General features: G+C 38.0%; 1 protein-coding gene across 1 annotated transcript in view; it reads right to left on the bottom strand.

Moving 5' to 3' along the window:
• Wdpcp (WD repeat containing planar cell polarity effector) overlaps positions 1-21,448 on the bottom strand; it is a 268,385-nt gene that overhangs the window by 121,558 nt on the left and 125,379 nt on the right. The window contains exons 7-9 of the mRNA XM_051200567.1: positions 20,092-20,206; positions 17,662-17,795; positions 14,257-14,448 (exon numbers count right to left, since the gene is read on the bottom strand). Coding sequence (XP_051056524.1) covers positions 14,257-14,448; positions 17,662-17,795; positions 20,092-20,206 — 441 coding nt within the window. The remainder of the gene's footprint in view (positions 1-14,256; positions 14,449-17,661; positions 17,796-20,091; positions 20,207-21,448) is intronic.

Genomic DNA, 21,448 nt, shown 5'->3' with positions numbered 1-21,448 from the left:
GCCTGCCACTGCTGGCCCCCAGCCAGGGCTGCTCCACTACTGTGCTGTCCATTCTAGGGTAGGCTAAACTCTCTAAATGGGTGAATTCAAATAAGACTTGGATCTAGTAAGCTGTTCTGTCCAGTATTCTGGTATGGCAACAGGAAAAGTCACACAGGAAGCTGGTTCCAGAGAAGCAGGGTTGTTGTGATGACGCGATCATGTCATGTTTTAAGTCGTTGGAACTCTCTCCTAGAAAGAACTGAGTTTGAGAATGCCATCAGAGCAAATCAGAAAGTCAGACTGTCAAAGGAAATGAAGGCACTGCAGACTGTACTTACTTGGGAGCGTCGGATAAGAACAAGGACCCCATTAGGAATCAGACTAAAAGTCACTTCAGAAAACAATTTATCATGTTCTGAAAATCTGAATGAGGAAAAATGCAAAAGCAATGGACTCATTTATTGGCAGAGGAAATTTCAAGGCAGCATGATTTTAGGATGTAGCATGGTTTGTTGCTGGCTATTGTCATGCACGTTTACACTAAGAACTGCAGAGAGCAAATAGCAACACTGTTCAGAAATGTACAAGTTGTTGGGGGGGGGCAAGAGCAGAGACACAGTCTCAAGAAAGATAATGGAAGAGAGAAGAAGCAACTGAGTCTGTTTAAAGATTGATGCCATCAAAGAAAAGTTACAGACTGTTCACGGGGTAAATAGGAAAGATGCTTCGAGGGAAAGACCCCTCCCATCATACACATACCCTGAAAACCCACATGAAAGAAGAGCACCTAAAAGACAGGCTCTGGAGCCTGCTGGAAAGCACACACTCAGAGTATCTTTCTTTCTTTGGCCATACAGGTACTTGGAGGCTGCTACAGCCATGGGCAAGGAGGGTCAGCTACTGTTCATACCAGTAAGAGAAGCTGGCATTGTCTATACGCTGGTGGTTTTGCACATAGGCAGAAAGCAAGAGCTGCAGGGCCATGAAGGCTTCCATTAAGATTTCTTTTAGAAATTCCTATGAGGCATCAAATTTGTTATCAGGGTCTAACTCTTTGTAGGAAGGCAATGACAAGATGATACATAACACTTGATGCAAACACTGGGTATGAAGAGACCAGGAAAACAGAATATAAGCCTCAGTGGAGGAAAGCAGCAGAGAAAAGCTGTAGCCAGGAGAGTAACTAGTACAATGTGTGGTGTGCTTGTAGGTATAGGTGTGCATGTGTGGAAGCCCAATGTCGATGTTGGTGTTTTCGTCAATCTCTCTGAACCTGGAGCTTTCCAATCACTAGACTGACAAGCTAGAAACTCCAGGACATCTTGGTCTCTGTCTCCAAGGTGTTGTTTGCCCAGGTGGATGCCACCATGTCCAGCTTTGTACATGGGTTCCAAAGATATCTCCTCATGCTTGTGAGCCAGCATTCTGCTAAGCTGCCTCCACAGCCCTCGGCTACTGGTTTTAGTGTTTGTCTCAAACTGGCACAACTTTAATGCTGCGGAGTTTTTCAGAGGTGGGGCCTGATTGGTGTATATGGTGATGAGGGGTGGGCATCTGAAGTCTGTGCCCGCCCACTTTCAGCATGCTGTCTCTACTTCTTGTCTACTGCCATGTGAGGAGTCTGCCACACACCCCCACTGCCATAAAGTCCTCAATCTCTTCCCTGCCATAAAAGACGGAAACTCCCCTGAAACAATGAACCAAGATAAACTTTTTCGTGTAAGTCGTACATGTCAGTTACTTAATCATAGCAATGCAAAGTAACCCAGCCTATTTGTTCCTATTTCCCTTTGTTCTTGTGTCTGCAGAATACCTAGCATAGGAGGGTACTTTAGGTGAGATAGGTCGGGAGATTCTTTTACTGACCTCAGAGGAGAAAGGCAGAATAAAGAGGGATGACAAAGGCTAGAGCGATCCCCCTGCTTTGGCTGTTTTCTCAACTCCTTGAGCTTAAAATACTCATCACAATGAAGTGTTAGATCTGTGATGGCATTTCCCATATCCAATCACAATTCTATAGTGAAATAAATAAAAGGCAAGATTCAACAAGGAAACCTATAGATATCCTAAATTTGTACTTCCAAAGTAGTGTGCGGTACTGGGGAGCAGCACAAGTGGGGAAGGACCATGACAGAGAAACAAAGACAGGCCTGTCTGATGGAGACAGCCTGAAGGAAGGGATGAACCCTAAAGCCACCTAGGAGAAAAGAGCTCCTTGCTGAGGAAATGGGTCCCACATTACAAGTTCTATGGCTCCAGAAAAAAAGGACCAAGTTAAGAGAATACTAGACATTGGCAGTTGAAGGGCTGACTAAATAATGGGACTGAATAATATGGACTTTTAATATTTTAGTTGAAATAAAGTGAGAATTATAGGCGAGTTTTTGAGCAAAGGAAAAACATACTCTGACTTGAAGTTCTGGTGTTATCATTGTGTGATCCACGGAGTCCACACTGAAACCTGTCCTATGTTTTCCCAGCTGTGCCTTTCACTCGTGTCCTGTATGGGATCCAGTCTTTACTTGGAGACTAGGTTTCTAGTTATGATATGATAATTAATACTATCAACTGGAGACAGCCTGGAAATACAACAGAGATGAGCCCGTAGGCATGTGTGATGGTCAGTGTCAATTGTCAGCTTGACAGAATTTGGAATCGTCTTTGAGGGACTGTCTTGGCGGCACTGGTCAGCATAGGAGGACATGCCCACTGTGGGCAACACCATTTCCCCGGTGTGTGAGCAGATGCTCTGAGCTCCTGCCCTGACTGCCCACCGTGATCGACTTTGCCTAGAACTCTAAGCTAAAGTCAACACCTTCTCCCTTAGGATGCTATGGCCAGGGTATGTTTATCACAACAAGAAGAAAGGGAACTAAGTTGCCTGATAATGACTAGCTAGATTAGATTAATTGGGAAGACCCACCTTAACTATAGTGGTGCTATTCTTTGGGCTGGGGTCCTGAGATAAGGAAAAAGGAAAAGCAGCCTGGGACTCAGCATCCATTGCTCTCTGCTGCCTGAAAGTGCAATGTGACCAGCTGACTCCTTCTCTACGATGGGCGCACCCCATCGTAGCCAGAATAACTTCTTCCTTGAGTTGCCTTTGTCAGATACTCTATCACAGCAACAGGAGAGGTAATGCATATAGAGGTAGACCAGAATCACCTGGTTTCCTGAATGCCAACTGGGTTACATTCTAATCCCAGCTCCAGAGGTGCTTATATTGTGATATGCAGTCTTCTGTTTCAGGTATTTAGTCACATGCCCTCATTTCACTATAAGATTAAAGGAAGCTATCTTGTGTATTTCACACTGTTCTATACCTGTAAAAGCAACAAGCAAAAACTGTGCTAGAGGAAAGCACGGCATATTTAAAAACAAAAACAAAACAAACAAAACTATACATTTAAAAAGACTAAAGCGAGCAAAACACTACAATGGCAGTTGAAATATACTTCTAGAAAACTTAAAATTCTACAATGGAACCCTTTGGGCATACTGAATATTTTAAACTGAAGGAAATTTGACACTGAGAGCTTGGGATATTGGGGGAAATCTGAACTCACACCAAGACAGTCTGAATAGAAGCAGTAAGATGGCAGCACAGTCTACAAGTTACAAGGCATAGGCTCGGGGCTCGGGGCTCGGGGCTCGGGGCTCGGGGTCCTGGGCCTTTTTGTCCATAAAGGTTTGTGAGACCCCCTCTAACAGGTCTCAGTTCATGCTCTGCTATATTGTTGATAGACATTTAAGGGAAGATGCTTTACATAGTATAACTAAAAACGACACTGGCTTGAGTATAGCTTGATAGTGAAGCAGTTGCCTGGAATGAATGAGGGCTTGGGTGTGATCCACAGGCCTACAAAACCAAAACTACAACAAAAAAATGAAAATGAAACAAAAATCACTCAACAGTTTAAAGATAAAACAAAAACACTTGGGCTACATTTTGGTTTAAAAGTATAATGTTGTGCTACTTTTAAGATTTATTTTGTTTCTAAATGTTGTCTGTTGGGTGGGTGGGGGGTATGTACATGTGTGGAACTAAAGTGACAGGCCAACCTGCGAGCCGCCCAACACAGATGTTGGGACCTGAATTCCAGTCTTCTGTAAGAGCAGTACCAGCTTTAACAACTGAGCTGGATCTCCAGGCCTGCACCATGCTGCCCCTCCATACACATCTTAATCACTTCACTGCTCCAAAAATAGATACCATGAATCTATACTCTAGAGATAAGAACGATGATGGCCAAAGGGATAAGATTTTGATGACCTAGAGTCTCAAGACACCCTGCCTAGTGAGCACAGGTAATTTACAAGTTTATCAGTTTTCCTTCCCTGTGATCAGAGGGAATGAGCTAGACTTGCAGGCATTGATAACCTTACTACATGGAGAGGAGTGCCCAGAAAGGGAAGAAGAAAGAGGGTGAAGGAGGATTCATGTGCCGAGCTGTTCTGTGGACCCCACATTTTAAGGACCACTGTGCATAGTATGACTACAAAATGTGAAGGATGGAATCTTGTTAGATGATTTTCCTTAAAGATGCTTTATTCTTAGATCCACTAAATTGTTCTGAAAAGAGGATATTCATGAAATGTAAATGATTAATTACCTTAAAAATGAAGCAAATAAAACTGCCTCTTCAAAACAAAAATTACATAAACAAAAACTAGTACTGTCCACTCGCCATTAGTTTCTTCTATGGTATTCTAAAGTCCTTTGACAGGACTATGTAAAGATAGAGCTGTGTTTATAACTATCAGAATGATCTGTTAATGTAAGTAGCCAAAATACCTGTGTTTATCCTAATGGAACCTGGCTCAGTCTAACAATCATGGTCAACACTGCAGAGGGGATGTGACAGTTGGCCACCAGCTCCTCAGGGAGTCCCGAGTTCCTGGGCAAGCTCACCGCTTAGAACTCTAATATTCTCTTCCGAAAAGGGAGGATTTATTCACATACATTGTGGGCTTGTGGTAAGAATTAAAAATAACAACTAATATTCAAGGAACTGAGGCACCCTCAATAAATAGACACTTTTATTGCTGGCCCTGAAAGGAAAGTCCCAAATCCTTTAGCAAGGTCTATAGCTAATACAAAGAATGAGAAACATCAGTTACTAAATAAAATCTGTATTTCTTATTTAGGACTTATGGTTGATACTTAGCTAAGTGCCAAGTGTAACACATGGAGGAAAAGTTTAAATACAGACAAGATGCAGTTGGGAAGGTAATATCAAATGGATTTTAGCTTTTTATGAGACTTATCACTGTACTTGGTCAATAAACATTATGACTGTATAAATTTTAAATGAGGCAAAATTATTGAGGGATGAAAAAGAAAAGATTCAAAATTTGAGAAGTCAGTCAAAGCAATTCAGAGTCCCCGATAACACAGAGACAAAGAGGAGCTCAACAGGGAGGAAACGGGAAGGAACCTGAGCAAAGTGTCAGCCCACCCAAGGCTATCTGACATAGGAGGCAGCCAAGGAAGGGAAATCTTCATTCCAAAGGATGGGTGATCATGGGTGCTCATGTGTGTGTGTGTGCGTGGGTGGGTGGGTGCATGTATGTGTTTGTGCATGTGTGCAGGCATGCCTGTGTTAATATAAAGCTGTGTAGTTAAAAAAAAAAAGTAAATGTTAAAAATGTAAAATTTCAGGCTAAGAAACAGCAGAACAAACAATCAGGTGAGGGTCTAAAACTTCCTAAAGAGAATTGTTCTAGCAAGTTTAAACCAGTCAGCTTTCAGGTTAAATTGGTTGAAGGCTGCATCATAGTGAACCTTCATTTTCATTCTTTTAAAAGAAAAAAAAAAGCTAAATTTGCCAGGGAATGGTGGCACACGCCTACAATCTTGGACTTTGGATGGTAAAGGCAGAAAGGTCAATTCACGGTCACTCCTTAGCTACATGACAATTTCCTAGGCTCTGAAGCCACCTACTCAAAAAATACATAGGAGCAGTACAAGAAAAGAAAGCCCTATTAGACAATATGACTGGTGGCCATTTCTGGAAGATATTTTCAAATTCAAAAGGAACAAAAAACAGAAAAGAAACCATAGTGAGTTAAAGACTGGCTCAAATCTTCAAGTTTTATTTTTCAGCTAGAGAGGGTATCTCTCATGAATCTTTTAAAAGTCACCCAATATGCAAATCAGGAAAATTATTTAAAGAGAGGCCTTTTCTGGCACCAAAACCTTCACCAGTAGGTAAACAGGTTACTTAAAAGATTATGCAGCAGCCAGAGTTCTTAGCTTATCACTAGGATTTATTCTGAAATCTACACTCTCTATATCACTTAGCAGAATTTTTAGGAACAGAAGATAAAAAGTACATTTTATTTTTACTTCTTTTTATGAAACATTCAACACACACATAAAAGTGTAGAGAAAAATATGTGAAAAACAGCTTTAGGAAATACTAGCTTTTTGCCTCAATTTTAAAAATAAAATATCACATATAAGTTGAAGCCTGCCAGGCCCCATTTCCTTCTATCCCACCCCAGAGGAAACAGTATTTTGAATTTTGTATTTATCCTTATGTATATTATTATAATCAATCTAGAACAGCCCTATAGAACATGTAGAATTATTCTGTCTTATAAGTTTGTGTAAATGTTATTAAACTATCTCATACTGTAATTTCACTTTTGCTCAATTTATTCTTCTAGAATTTAAGAAAGCCACAGATATAGTATAGTCTTCCATATAGTATTCCACCTCAGAATATACCACAAAATATGTTTTTATTTGACTGTTCCTAGACATTTAAACTGGTGTGTGTGTGTGTGTGTGTGTGTGCACGCACACGTGCGCATGTTTATCTTTTATCAGGGAAGGAACACAGGGTATCCCATTTGCTTAGCAAGCAGTTTACCACTGAGTTATATTTATAACCTGTTATTTAAAAGTATAACACCTTACTATATAACAAAATACAACACAGTCTGTTTATTAGTGAGAGTTTCAATTGCTGTGATAAAAACCATAACCAAAGCAGCTTCAGGAGGAAAAGGTTTATTTCATCTTAATGCTTATGATTCTAACATCCAAGAAAATCAGCGCAGATACCTGGAGGCAGGAACTGATACAGAGGCCATGGAAGGGTGCCGCTTACTGGTTTGCTCAGTCTGCTTTTTCATACACCTAAGGCCACATGTCCACAATAAGCTGGACCCTCCTGTATCAGTCACTAGCTAAGAAAATGCCAGACAGACTTGCAGGCTAATTTTATGAAGCACGGACTTATGGAGAAACATGTCCATTGTTCATTGGCTATTGGCTATAATACTGAGGCAACCAATTGACATTATTCAGGGAAAAATACCTCAAACATGATAAAAAAAAAAAAAAAAAAAAAAAACCATCAACTAGTTTTAACATGTAACACGTTTAGTGCATGTTAAATTCCATTAATATTTCTCCTGTGCTTCCTTATTGCTGAGCATCAAAGATCACCACACACGTAACTTGGTTCTAGTTCTTCATTACTGTTGAAAGCAATGCTGCTATGAGCACTCTCTGTATGTTGTTCCTTGTAAACACAGACTGTTGTTCTTCATGCCAGAGACGCGCCTTTGTCTTAGCTATTGCTATGTTGTTCTCTATCACAGTCTACTAACTTCCTCTTCAGTAAGTAGTGAATGAGAGTTCCCTATTGCTCCACACACTCAATCAAATATAGCAACTGAAAGCAAAGAAAAGTAACATCTGGGCAGGAAAGACAGCTCAGTGGGTAAAAACACTTGCCAGCAAGCCTGATGACCTGAGTGGGATCCCTTGAAGCCACATGGTGAAAGGGAGAATTGACCCAATTTTTCCTCTGAACTTCACACAATACTGTAGCACATACATAAACACACGCACATGTTCAAGTATGCATGCATGCACACACACACACACACACACACACACACACACACACACGCACACACACACACCCCTCCAATAAATAAACTAAAAGAGAACTTAAAAATAAATAGTAGCATTTGGCTTTAAATAGACACATTCCCTATTGTTAACATTTATAATTAATTCTGACATATGTATAGAGGATAAATATATAAATACCATAAGAACTGTTTGGAAAGATAAACATGTCTACTAGGAAGCATGAACCCACACTTTCAGCATGGTAAGTTACAACCTTACTTGTTTGCATTAATATAGTTTTCCAGTCTAAAGAGCTACTTCTTATAATAGTCAACACAATGTTCCAACGTCTTACTTTATGAAAGAACAGACAGTTAATGGAACAGAATAGAGAACCAACAATCTTGGACAAAGTGCAAAGGCAAGCCAATGAAGACATCCATCTTTTCCATGAACAGTTCCCAATAGCTACACACAAAAAACAAAACAAAACAAACAAAAAAACCCACAAGTCTAAACACAGACACTTAGCACAAAATTCAGATTCTAATTAGAAGTTTTATTATGACCATAAAACTACTATCCCTAATTTTCAGAGTATCAGCAGTGGCACCTTAATTTTTTAGTTTCTTTAAATCTCCACATACAATAGACAAACTTTTATATGGTAATGCCAAATACCTATGAACAACTAGATGAGGATATTAAAGAGAGAATTATATGCAACAAATACATCATATAACAATTTAGAGTATTTTAAAATGAGAAGAGAGAAATGAGCAAAACAGAGGGAAAAAAACTGAATGCCCTCAATAATTAAAATACTAGTGGTAATATTAGGATGATATCCCAACAGGGTAGGCATATGGGTGATATGGGACATAGTAAATAAGAAATTACATGATCTAATGCATTCCTTGAATCCATGTAAACTAAGAGCTTAGGTACTGAAAACGGGAAATATAGAGTACTATAGAAGAATTAAAATTAGAAACTCTTTAACACGGATCTAGAAGTATCAATATGGACATACTATGAATATGTAGACAAATACAAATACTGATACTGAAGAAATCTAGAAACAATAACCAACCCCCAAACAACAAGCCAATGTCCCTAATATATACTGACTGAGACTCAAAATTATCATTTTCCTTTAAAACAAAACAAAACAAAACAGTGTTATCAGGAGGTGGTGGCACACGTCTTTAATCTCAGCACAAGGGAGGCAGGGGCAGGCAGATCTCTGAGTTCAAGGCCAACCTAATCTACAGAGTGAGTTCCAGGACAGCCAAGTCTACACAGAAAAACCCTGTGTCAAAACAAAGCAAAATGAACCAACCAAACAATGACAATAACAACAAAAACAATGCCTTGGAGAAATGCCTAATTCCAGCCCAGGATAGGACATGAACCACTGACACATCAGACAGCTGGAGATCTACCATGGTCGCTGAGATCATAACAAGAAAGAACAATCTGAAGAAGCATTTACTGGCCAAAAATGGAGTGAGCTAAGCTTCTGAAGGGTACAGTCACAGTTTATGAATACATAAAATAGTGTTTGACTCTATGAATTAATAATACTATTTTAAAAATTTAATCAACTACCTTCATTAAAGATCAGTTTATTATCTTAAACGATAAGGAGACATTTTTATTCAGCTTATTATATAAGGCTGACAGAGGTGTCATACTACAAAAAAAAAGTCCAAATAATAAATGAAAATGAAATAATCTAATTAGAAAATTACCATTTGTAACATTAATGAATCAATGCATCTTGGAACTGAACATCAATAGTTGTTATCATCATCAAAAACCAGGAGCAACTAAGAAAGCAAATGAACATGTGGCTGCTGATAAAAGGACAACTTCTCCTGAGAGTCTCACCAAAACTACTAACCTGTGGAACGGTCAGAAGACAGATAAACATGTTAAAGGTTGCCATGCAGATACAAATAGGTCCAGTTCATGGACACTGTGGTTGCAATAGATTCATTTTAAGGAAAGAATGGGACTAATGGGAACTTGTAGACTAAGATACTCACTGAAGTACTTTAAATGGGCATTATGTTCCATTTTTCCGTTTTCTGGGAATGTACACACAGGGAGTAAAAGCTGAGTAAGTAGTAAGAAAGTGGTTGAAGTGAACAGCCGTGGTTACCTTGGGGTACGGTGTAGCAGTTAAAACAGAGCGCAGAGAGGTGCTGCACAGTTCTATTTCTCCACCTGGCCACTGATTCCAACGGTGGTTTGCTTATAATAGTACATTAAGCTATGCATTTACTTTGTGCAGTTTGCTTTATGTGCATTATATTTTGTAATAAATATATACTAAGCCAGCATTAAAAAATATAAACCTCACATTCTCTAAAAGAGAATATATAAATCAATGGTGTTCATAAATATTTTGGCTTTTCAGTTTAAAATATCTGTAAATTTTCTGGATTCCTTTACCAAATTGTACTATATTGATAGCTGGACACAAATGTTTTCCCATAAGTTATTGCTCTTGAAATTTGCTGTGAAAACATTGCTTCATTTGGTGGTGATGCATGCCTGTGTCCCAGCGTCGAAGGCAGAGGCAAGACGACCGGAAGCTCAAGGATAGTCCTTGTTTCAGATACACACAAACAACAAAACCTCTCATAAGAAAAACATGTATCTGTGAGATTAGTCTCCCTAGGTCTGAAACATTCTGCAATTGTGACTTGACTACTTTGGTAAGCAAGTTCAGTTGGTCTCTCAGTAGATACTGTGATGTTAGCACCACAGACAGAAAGAAGTATCAGATTCACACGTCTAAAAAGCTAAAACGGCTGTGCAAATATAAAAGGGAAGAATAAGTTGTCATGACATTCTTGTCAAAGTGAATGTATACAACAGAAGAAAATGGTAAAATCTTTTCAAAATAAAGTATAAGGAGTAAAATATGTAAGTGATGACGTTACCATATAATACATGACAACCCACACACAAACTGCGAAAGTATGTTTACATACATATGTACAGGCTTGTGTGGGTGTGTGTGTGTGCGCGCGTGTGCAGGTGCACATGTGTGGGTGTGTCCAGGGAGGTGGGGATCTGTGCTGTGTGTCATTCCTCAGGAGTCATCCACCTTGCTCCACTGAGACAGGCTCTCTAACTAGGACGTGGTGCTTGACAAAGGATGGGCTGGCAGGTCAGACAGAGAGCCTCTGAGATCCTGTCATCTCCAGCTCCCCAGTGCTAGGATCACATCTGGCTTTTTACTTGGCCCTGCAGATCAAACTCAAGTCTATAGGCTGAACAGCAACTGAATCATCTCCCAAGCCCCTAAAATAGGGTCTTAATAAATTCACTGATAAAAGTCCCTTTTTCTACACTACTTATCACCCATTTTTCTCAGACTACATAACTCCTTTTGCTCCACACTTCTAATTAAGATACACACTATTTGTTTAGAACTCTGTGGTGTGAAATTGGACCAGGCATTTTCTAATATCCATAAAATAAATTTTAAAATGTTTTCCCTCAGAAAGACAGATAATTTGGTCACAGAGAATTTCTTTTGTTTTCTTTTCTTTTTTTTTTTTTTTTTTTTTAAGCAGCTTGGTAAGCCAATTTTCTACTTAGACTCTACTGTTAAAACTCCTATTTGCTTCAGTATGTGGGCTTTATCCTTTCCACGGTCTGTTATGCAAACAACGATGGCTTCAGTTTCTATTTTTTTAAGTTTTCTGTAAAGCCGTGGGTCTCAACTTGGATGCACATGAGATCACCTAGGGAACCTGAGACAGATTACTGATGCCCCCTCCTGACCACAGACTCAGATGGAAGGCTTGAGGCGGCCCAGTCTCAGAAGCTCTGCAGGTGACTGCAGTGTATTACTGGGGTAGGAACACTGTTCTAGGATTGTGCCACTGTCCAAATCAAAGTTATTATCTTTTCTGCTGGGGCCTAAATGGGAAATGCTTTTTTAAAATTCTATAGTCTAACAGATTCAAAGATTATTCAACTTCTTCTCTATGAAGATTTTTCCCTTTTTGGTTATAATTTCAGTGCTTAAAAGCATATTGTCTTATGATTCTGCTGATCTGTTTTAAAAGTCTAAAAAGAAACTAAAGGAACAGTCTTGACCACTACTTTCAGCCACTGGTGGCTTTAGTTCATGACATGCTAAAAAAATGTTCCAGTTAAAGATTAAATCTTCATACAAAAAAGTAAAACAAGTATTTTACCCTAAAGACATTTATTTACCTTTTACATAGTGAAATTCAAAAAAGCTTCTGGCAAAAAAAAAAAAAATTTATAATTTTTTAAACAGTTGAATTTTGATAGTGCGGCGACTGAAAGGGCCAAATGCTAAAGCAAAAGCCCTTGCCAAGAAAGTGAGTTGTATATAATAAAGTACCAGAAGTGAAAGAGAACATAAAAGTAGTGAGTGGCTCAAAATCATGTGTGGGCTCAGGGTGTGGCTCAGTGGGAGAATTCTTGCTTACCTACAATGGCAGAGGCTCTGGGTTAGATTTCCAGTAGCACACAAAAGTGACATTCCCATGTCATACACAAATGTATAAGAATGGATTCAAATGCTTCCATAAAGTGGATATTTTCATAAAAACTATGGAAAACAAGTTGGCAAAAGAATTACCCCACAAAAACTTACACAGCTCTTTTAAAATGGAATTAATAACTTACCAAAACCTAGCTTATATAGTTCCCTTTGTTTCAGAGGGGAGAAAAAGGCTAGCAAAATCACTCCAGTGTTAATAAAGGCTTGAAATGAAATCTGGAACAGATGATAAAAGCAAGTAAAGTGGGTACCAACCTTGTCTCTGAGCACACTGGAAAGCCTTTTAGTCTTCCCACTATCTGAGGAGAATCAATCACTGCCTGTTGGCTCCTACTAGAGCTTACATACACTCTACCCACAGCAAACCGACACTCCTATTTGGTTTCCTATTTGTCTCTCACTGGTTAAAAGCCAAAAAAACTAACGTCCTTGAAGGCAAGATAGTGTCCTATTCCTACCATCTGGGATGGAACATTGTGCTATGCAAGGTCATGCTCAAATCTTCAGGTTACTTCAGGTAGAAACAACATTCATACAGGAAACAGGAATAATGAGTCAGACCATTTGGCCAGAGGGTATATTTATACAAGAAAACAACGATGAAGGTAAATCAAGATCAGTTTGGGTCAGGCTGAGTTTGGGTTCAACATATACTAAAGACTTAAGTGGAAAAGACCAAACAGATCTGTGCTTTAGTCCCCATACCTGCTAACCTGGGTTAAATTTACTATCTTAAAAATAAGAAAACTAAGGCCAGTTAGACTAGGCGATCTACCCAAGTCAGACACAGAACTGGGAAAGCTTATTGCAGAAGAACTGGAAAAGTCCAGTTCCTAAGGAAGACATGCATACATATCAAATATAAAGTACTAGGACCCTTCAATATTAAAAGGCAGCCTAAAGCATACTCCTTCAGACTCAAAACGCAAGAGGCTGAGGCAGGAGCATCAGGAGTTTTAGGATACATAACAAAACCCAGTCTCCAAAATAAACAAAACTCAAAAGACTGAGAGTTTATGTAGGTGGAAAAAAGAGAACACACAGAAGTATCCATTTCATCCCAGAACACTAGTTTGAGAAATACTTCAAGTCTGAAGGTTTAGAAGAAAACATTAAAACAGACTTACTTCATCCAGTTAAAACTAAAGCTTTAAAAAGGAGAGAACTCATTTTAACTATAAAAAGAGATATAGGAATGAAGTGAAAGCACATACAGGTTCACGCATGTGGATAAGTAAATGACCACAGCCCTGTTGGGAAGAGACAGAATGAGGATGCTGATGTAACCAAAGGAGCTACGCTTTCCAGGGCTCCATCAGCAATCAGGTCCTAGATGAGAGAGCCGTGCTGAAGCCTTCCTTGCAGCTCCTTGCCCAACTGATGGTATGCCATCACAGCGGCTTTCACAGAGCAGGCCTTTGACTGGTGTTTTTTAAGGGTAACTGGTAGCATGGCTTTTCCAGGCATGAAATCCTCAACAGTGATTATAAGTGTATTGCTATAATGTATAGACTATTTTCACTAGTTTAACTCTGCTTTTCAAATAATGAAGCTACAACACCTAGACGCCCGTAACTTACTCAAGCAGAGAGGGAGGTAGTGGCAGAATCGACATTTGAACCCGTAAGTCTGTGGTTTCAATCATTATACTATTTCAGCCAGCCTGGAAGTGTCTACTTATGCTCTAGCTACATTAAATTTTAGGATCTTATTTTACATTCAATTTCCTTTTTAATATTTGAAAATATAAATTATAGATTTAAAATATATTCACACATATTTCAGAATAGAAAAACCAGGAATGTTATTTTATTTGCACTTCATTAAAATATTTTAGATTTACCTGCAGTCCTCCTTGAGTAAAACCCAGGAGCAGGAGATTGGCTCTGTTCTTCTCAGAAGAGATTGGAGTCCAAGGCCAAGCGCCATCACTGACCAGCGGCCACCAGCAAACAACTACATCCTGAATGGAATTGATAGCTAAGTGACGCTCTAGTGTCCTGTTTGCTGGACCAGGTATGTCATAATAGGAAATCTAATAGTTAACAAACAAACAAACAAACAAAAAGCATGAAAATGTTTCTTTTAAAGGATGTAAAATCATCTGAATATTTCCAAAAACATCAAAGCATCTGTAAATGTAATACCCATGAGTAAACATGCATCTTCAACATGTGCCTAAGAGGGTGTCAGAATTTACCAAATTCTTTTGACACATATATAAAAAAGACATATGTTCAAAATTCTCCCAATTTTTAGCAGAGGAAAGGAAAAAAAGAAATGTGAATTAGGGAGGAACTTGATGTAGAGATTCCAATCAATACTGAAATGTACAGTCATGGTTGCCTGACAGCAGCGACCTACACCTAGAGTTTAGGATCAGCTCTATTAAATGACAAGTTCAGTACTGCTGACCAAGAGTGTCTCACTACTGTTTAAGACATACCATGGTAACAATGACTGACAATAATAAAAAGAAAAAAACAACTGAGGCAAATATCTCTTAAAAAAATATATGAGACGTATACACACATATTTGCATAAGGGGATAAGCCATGGCATCGTACGTGAAAGTTTATGCAGCTTCTGAGAATTACACTTCTCTTTCTTAGGAAGGATTTGTCGAATTTATTATTCAAACTATGTTATTTTGGAACATGGTTATTTGAAAACATAAGCACGGCACCATCTGGGTGACACATGCCAAGGAAATATAGATTGCACCGTATTTCTGCTTAAGGAATTAATGGAAGGTTGATAGCTTGGAAGGAAAAAAAACTATCTTGCCATTGCTGGTCAGCAATAATCGAACCACTTTCTGGGGATTAAGCGCATGGCTAAGCCTACTGGACCAGACACTAGCAAAGGGCAGGGGGTCTTCTTATCAGAGAAATGCTTCTGGAGCCAGTCTCACTACATGACAGATTGCTTTCATATTCCTGTCTGCAAGGCAACAAAGGATGGCAGTAATGCGATAATGCCAGAGTGCAATGGGTGTTAAGAACCCGTTGCATTTATGTATTGTATTTAGTAAATAATCAGGCTCATCCAAATTGTGATCTCACCACTCAACCAAGGCCATTAAAATCAAGGTTAATGCTTTAATAATCCTCTGCTATTTTTTTTCCAACATGGTCAAAAGGAACTCTTTTCTATTTGCATGGCCATAATATTATTGACCTCTTCATCCTCTGAATACACATCAAAAGGAACTCAAATCAAAGTAATTACTGGTGTTGTTCTCTCCTAGTAAACATTTAACTCCTTGCACTGTCCCTCAACTGTTAAACTGAATTGGATTTTTAAAATGTGGACAGGAAAGCTTGTTAAAGGTCAACACTTCCAGGATATTTACCCTGAAATTCTTCTTGTCAAAATTATTTCGGTGTGAAATAATTAAATCATGGTATAACTGAAAAGAAAATTCAAGTGGACAATGATAAAACACAGATGCACTTTATGTTTTTAAGTATAAATACCTATAGCTAAGTTTTTGATGTAATTATTACAACTTCCTTCTTATTTGAGAGAAATACTATAATCACTAAATATTTAAAGACACATGCACATTTATTTTGGTGTCCAGCTTGCCATGAAGGAATGTTACACATTTCTAAATGATAAAGGCAAGTTAAAAATGAGTGATTGGCATATTCAGTTTTCAAACAATGCAGATCAGTCGTTTGAAATTTCTGTTTACTGTGGTGTTCTGTGCTCAAGAGAGCAGAGAAAATGGTTAAGTTTCTTAAACTCTCCTTCCAGGTGGTAAAGGGTGGCATTCACTAATTGTATGTTTCAAACATTGCAATAAGAAACGAAATCCATGGTCTTTCCAGAAAGAAACATAGTCCTCTAAGTATGTAACAATGATGTGGAGTGACAATAATTTCCCAAGTCTAATGGCAGAAATAATGTGTTAATTCCTCTATTTAAGCATATAGATATAAAGACTAGGCCTATTTTTTATACATTTTTTAAAGAAAACCTGACACTTTCACAGTTTTCCTTAGCTCTCATTAGCGACCATCTTTCACTCAGTTACCCATCATAGATGAAACAAAGGAACTAGTCATACAGGATTTTACATAATCTGGTTAATAACACTTTAAACCGGCATTAGGAGAAGTCAACATTTTAGAATCAATCTAGGTAAACCATTTGGGGAAACACGACTGTAATAATGTTAAAGGGAACCTTTTATTTTTGACTAACTAAATAGAACACATGAACATCATAAATTGCCAAGTAAAGAAAATCATTATCCTGCAAATCCTATAGGCGCTTCACAGATCTGACATACAAGCCAGATTGTATGTTATTATCACAATGACAAACATACTTCAGGTAACTTTTTCCATGTTAAACTCTTTCTTATAAAATAGATGTTCCTATTAAACAAATTATGTATTTCCTGTGTCATTATCACTCCCAAATCATCATAAATATCAATTCCAAAGTGCAGAAGTTAGGTACAAAAAACAGCACACACACCAATTGCAAGCCACAGGGCTGGTTTTGCCTCTGCTATAGACATTCAAGGATGGCATACATGTATGTGCATTATTTTTAAGAAAGCTGTATATCAGCTCTGTTCTCACTGAACAGTGAACTGTCTCAAATCCACATCACAGAGGCTGGATCAATCTTGCAAACACAAGTCATTGTTGAAAAGATGCCTTGAACTGAAACAGCCTGGAAAATGTATTAGATGCTCACCCTTGCAGAGAGTATGCCTTTCCAGCAGTTAAAATGTAATGTGGAAAATTTTAAGTATATCATTTTAAAATAAAAATCCTGCCTTAACAGATGTAAAATTCATGCTACAAGGAAACAAATTACCTGGAGTTAGCAGAGGAAGAAAGACTAACACACTTGAAAGAAATTTCTTTTTGTATTTCCTCCGATGTGGGATGTAAGGGTTTTCCCATTACTTCCTATATTTTCTATTAATCTTTGAAAGACCCTTCTTCTTTTTTCCTTTTTTAGAGTAAAAACCAGAGTAGCTATATAGATACTTAGTATAATAGGAAAATGAAGTATATACTAACATTAACATGAACACTAACTTTGCCCTCCATAAGCTCAAATACACCAGCATTAGGCCTCCACCACAGGAAAGGTACAAAGGCAGATTCCGGTTTCCTGAAACTCACCAATATTCAAAAGTAAAAACCATAACATTAACTCTTGCAATGCTCTAGTGTGCCTTAATCAGTAGTAATATGACTATATACATTGAAATTTCTACCTTGTAATCCAAGGCTGAGAGTTTTTCCAATCTCTTATTTGCATCAAGAGAATCCATCTTCTTTGTAAACTGAATAAAACATAGTTTGTTTTGTGCCAAAAATGATAAGATGATGAAACTGTCTGTAAGAAGAGCTAAAATAGGGATTTAATGATCCCAAGTTAGAACAAAGTTATAACAAGTCAATACATTTCAACTGAAATATTATTAAAAGATACTGTCAGAAAACAAATATTAATCAAATTTACTAACATATATCTAATGATATTAGAAATAGTAGAAATACACAGTAACCATCAACAAAATAATATGGATTTGTTATTTTCCCCTCTTTTTCAGTGACTATTCCCATATAAAGTAATGTGAAAAACACCCACCAAAGGAAGTATTTGGAAACCAGAGCTCAAAACACATAAAGAGGCTGGGCATGGTGGCACATCCCTTTAATCCCATCACTTGGAAGGCAGAGACAGGGAAAGTCTGAGACGAGCCAGGGACACATAGTAAGAGCTTGTCTCAAAAAACAAGGTATAAAAGTGACTTTTATTTGTGTTTATGTACTATTTCTACATTCAAACATTCATATAAGCTATTTGAGAATAAAGTGGGTTGGTACTGATCATTTTTTTCTACCAACTTCATTTTTTTATTTAAAATTCTTCTATAGCCAGGAGGTGGTGGCACACACCCTTAATCCCAGCACTGGAGAGGTAGAGGCAGATGCATCTGTGAGTTTGAGGCCAGCATGGTTTACAGAATGAGTCCCAGGACAGCCAGGGCTATACTGTGAAACCCTGTCTTAAAAAAAACCACACACACACACACACACACACACACACACAAAATCTGTAATCCCTCTTTTGAGAACTTACAAACTGGATGAAATAAAGTATGCTACACTCAAATGTATATATTATGTAAATTAATATTTAATAATGAAGATCAGCAAAAATATTTCTATAGTTTTATTTCTAAAGAATATAAATAGGCAAAGAACATCACAGGTTATATAAAGTATCATTACCATGTTAAATTGCTAGTAGGCCAAAAAAAAAAAAAAAAGTAAAAAGAAATTACTGAACATTGTCTACCCTTTTCTCCATGCACCTCTGGATGCACATGCAGTGACCTATGGAGGGTATGCACAATCACTTGGAGAACTGCCAAGAAACCACATTGCTATGGAGTCCCATGATAGTGTGAAATAAGGCACCTCAGACAGAAGAGTGTTCCCTGCTCAGTCTAAGAGAAGAACATGAATATGAGGAACCATCATAGTCAATGCTAGTTGCAAAGTCAATGAAGGGTGTAATGAGAGCAGGAACAGAGACCACCTCCACAGAGAAGCTCCCTTGGCATCACACCAATACATGATGGAGGAAGTGGCAGGCCCACAATCCTACCTCCACCTGTTGGTGTTGCTAATTGTAGCCATCCTGCAGAGTACTTTCTTTAAGGTTTGCAGATATGCCAGACTGCCCTCAAAAGCACGGAGTGGTGCAATAGCAGAAAGGGCTCTCTGCTAGAACACATCTTCCTTTGTTATTCAATTTTGGATACTGCTTTTAATCTTTCATGGTAATGTGGCCTGTTTTTAGATTGTTTTTTACTCCAAATAAAGGAACAGAATCTTAAAATCCAGAGTCAGCATAGTACAGCAGAAAGAAAATAGGTCAGAACTTGTGTTCAGATGTCAGCTCAGCCACTTCCTGACTACAGAACCCTTACCATTACCATGAGTAGCTCAGCTTCACTTTCCTTATCTACTAGAATGAAAATAACCATATCTTCTATAGTCCCTTTCTTGAATTAAATACGATGGAACCTTTATGGCTCAATAAATATTAGTAACCTACCTACTCAATAAATGGCTTAAAATCTTTTGAATGTACTTTATACCAACCATACACAGTACTGTCATTTAATAGATCTGGCCTTCCCCAGTGTATGTGCATTGGCTTTTGCTATTTATAAAGTATAACCCCACATTATTCAGAATCTAGTATTCATTAACAAGTAACAACTCGGCTTCACATAGGAAGCAAAGCACTTGGGGTATTTCACTAGTGCCTGTCTTGGCATATTTGTATTATTTATGCATAATTCATTTGGAAATTTTTGAATTATCAATAAAAGAGAAATTATTTTTATGAATGATAAAAGCTTACTTTAAAATTATATTTAAAAATGTAAAGGAAAGATTGGAAAGTACTTAGACTCTGAACCTGACACTTAAAAAGAAAAGTACATGGACATTAAATATTAGTTGAAGCCTGTTATTGGTCCCAGGGGTTGTAAGTATGCTATTACAAGCAATTACTTGTTGTGTTTGCAAGTCCCCAGTGGTAATAATTAGTCTACCTGTTGACAAAGTATTTTTCCTGCCCCTCTGTTAATGTAGGCAGTTGATTTGCACACAGGTGTAATTACCATCACTGATGGTGTCTGAGATGAGCTTCCCCACCAGGCTTCTGTCAATCACCACTTTCTCCAGCTGAGGCCCGGAAAGGCTTAGGGACACCAGCACACCTGAACCAAAGAGGAGCTGAAACCAGATAAGGGGGAGAGAAGAAGAAAAGATGAAAATTAGAATCTTTGAAAAATCTCTTTCCAAGCGTAGAACTCACATGATACTCTCACATGCATTCAAACCATGAAATTACAGTTGTTCTACTGTGAAAAAGCCATCAGCATTCTGAGAATGAGACCAGCAGGTAATGCTGCAATGCACCAAGTGCACTATTGAAAACAGTCGGCAGAAACTTAATGTGACCCATGCTTACCAGACACCTAAATGCTTAGCAGGTGCCTATGCACAAAGAACGGTTTTGTTGTGTACTAAGAAAATGTAAAGTGTTTTATTCAACAGCTAGGATATCTGAATCTTCTTCGAATCCCCCAAGACAGCGCCCCTTACCAACAGGAAGTAGTTTGGAAAGAACGACGCCCAAATTCCCAAATATTGTGTATAAATGTTTGTTTTCATTTAATTGGACTTTGTTATATAAAATTAAATAATATATATATATATATATATTAAAAAAAGTGTTGTATTCAAACACTAAAAGGTTAAACTTCATATCAGAAACTTAAAGACTATGTCGTCTTAATGTTTAGATCATCGTTGCTGTTCACTGGATCCACAAAGAAGCAATGATTACAATATAAATAGCTAATCTGAAACTTAAGCCCTATTCACTTCCAGAAATAAAGATCTGTATCTATCTATATCTATCTATCTATCTATCTATCTATCTATCTATCTATCTATCTATCTTTCAAGACAGGGTTTCTCTGTGTACTGGAACTGGATCTGTATATCAGCTGGCCTTGAACTCACAGATATCTGCCTGCCTCCCGAGTGCTGGGATCAAAGGCGTGCACCACCACTGCCTCACCCAAATAAAGATTTTATAACCAAAATCATTAAAAGAAATATATAGCAAGGCAATTAGGTAAACTGTTAAAAATTTTAAAGTCATATGTAATCAATGATTTCACAAGGAAAAACAGGGTCAGTGTCCAGCAGCTGTTCACAGAAGATGGCTGGTTAGAATTGTTAGAATTTTACAGCACTCCTTCCCATTTGTAGCAGGCGTAATTCATTCATCTCCAAATGTTTCAAACTTCTGAAAGGACTCTGCATATGTGTGTGCTTGTTATCTATGAGATTTTGAAATATCAACATTGGAAGAAATTGTTTCACCTTCAAGGCAACAGACTCAAAGCTGATGAATCATGGAATAGCATATGGCATAAGAAGAAAAAAAACCAATTGTTAGTAAAC

Source organism: Phodopus roborovskii, unplaced genomic scaffold (assembly GCF_943737965.1).
Source record: "Phodopus roborovskii unplaced genomic scaffold, PHOROB, whole genome shotgun sequence".
Classification (NCBI taxonomy): Eukaryota; Metazoa; Chordata; class Mammalia; order Rodentia; family Cricetidae; genus Phodopus; species Phodopus roborovskii.
The sequence above is the reverse complement of the archived record's forward strand: the minus strand, read 5'-3'. Positions and strand labels throughout refer to the sequence as shown.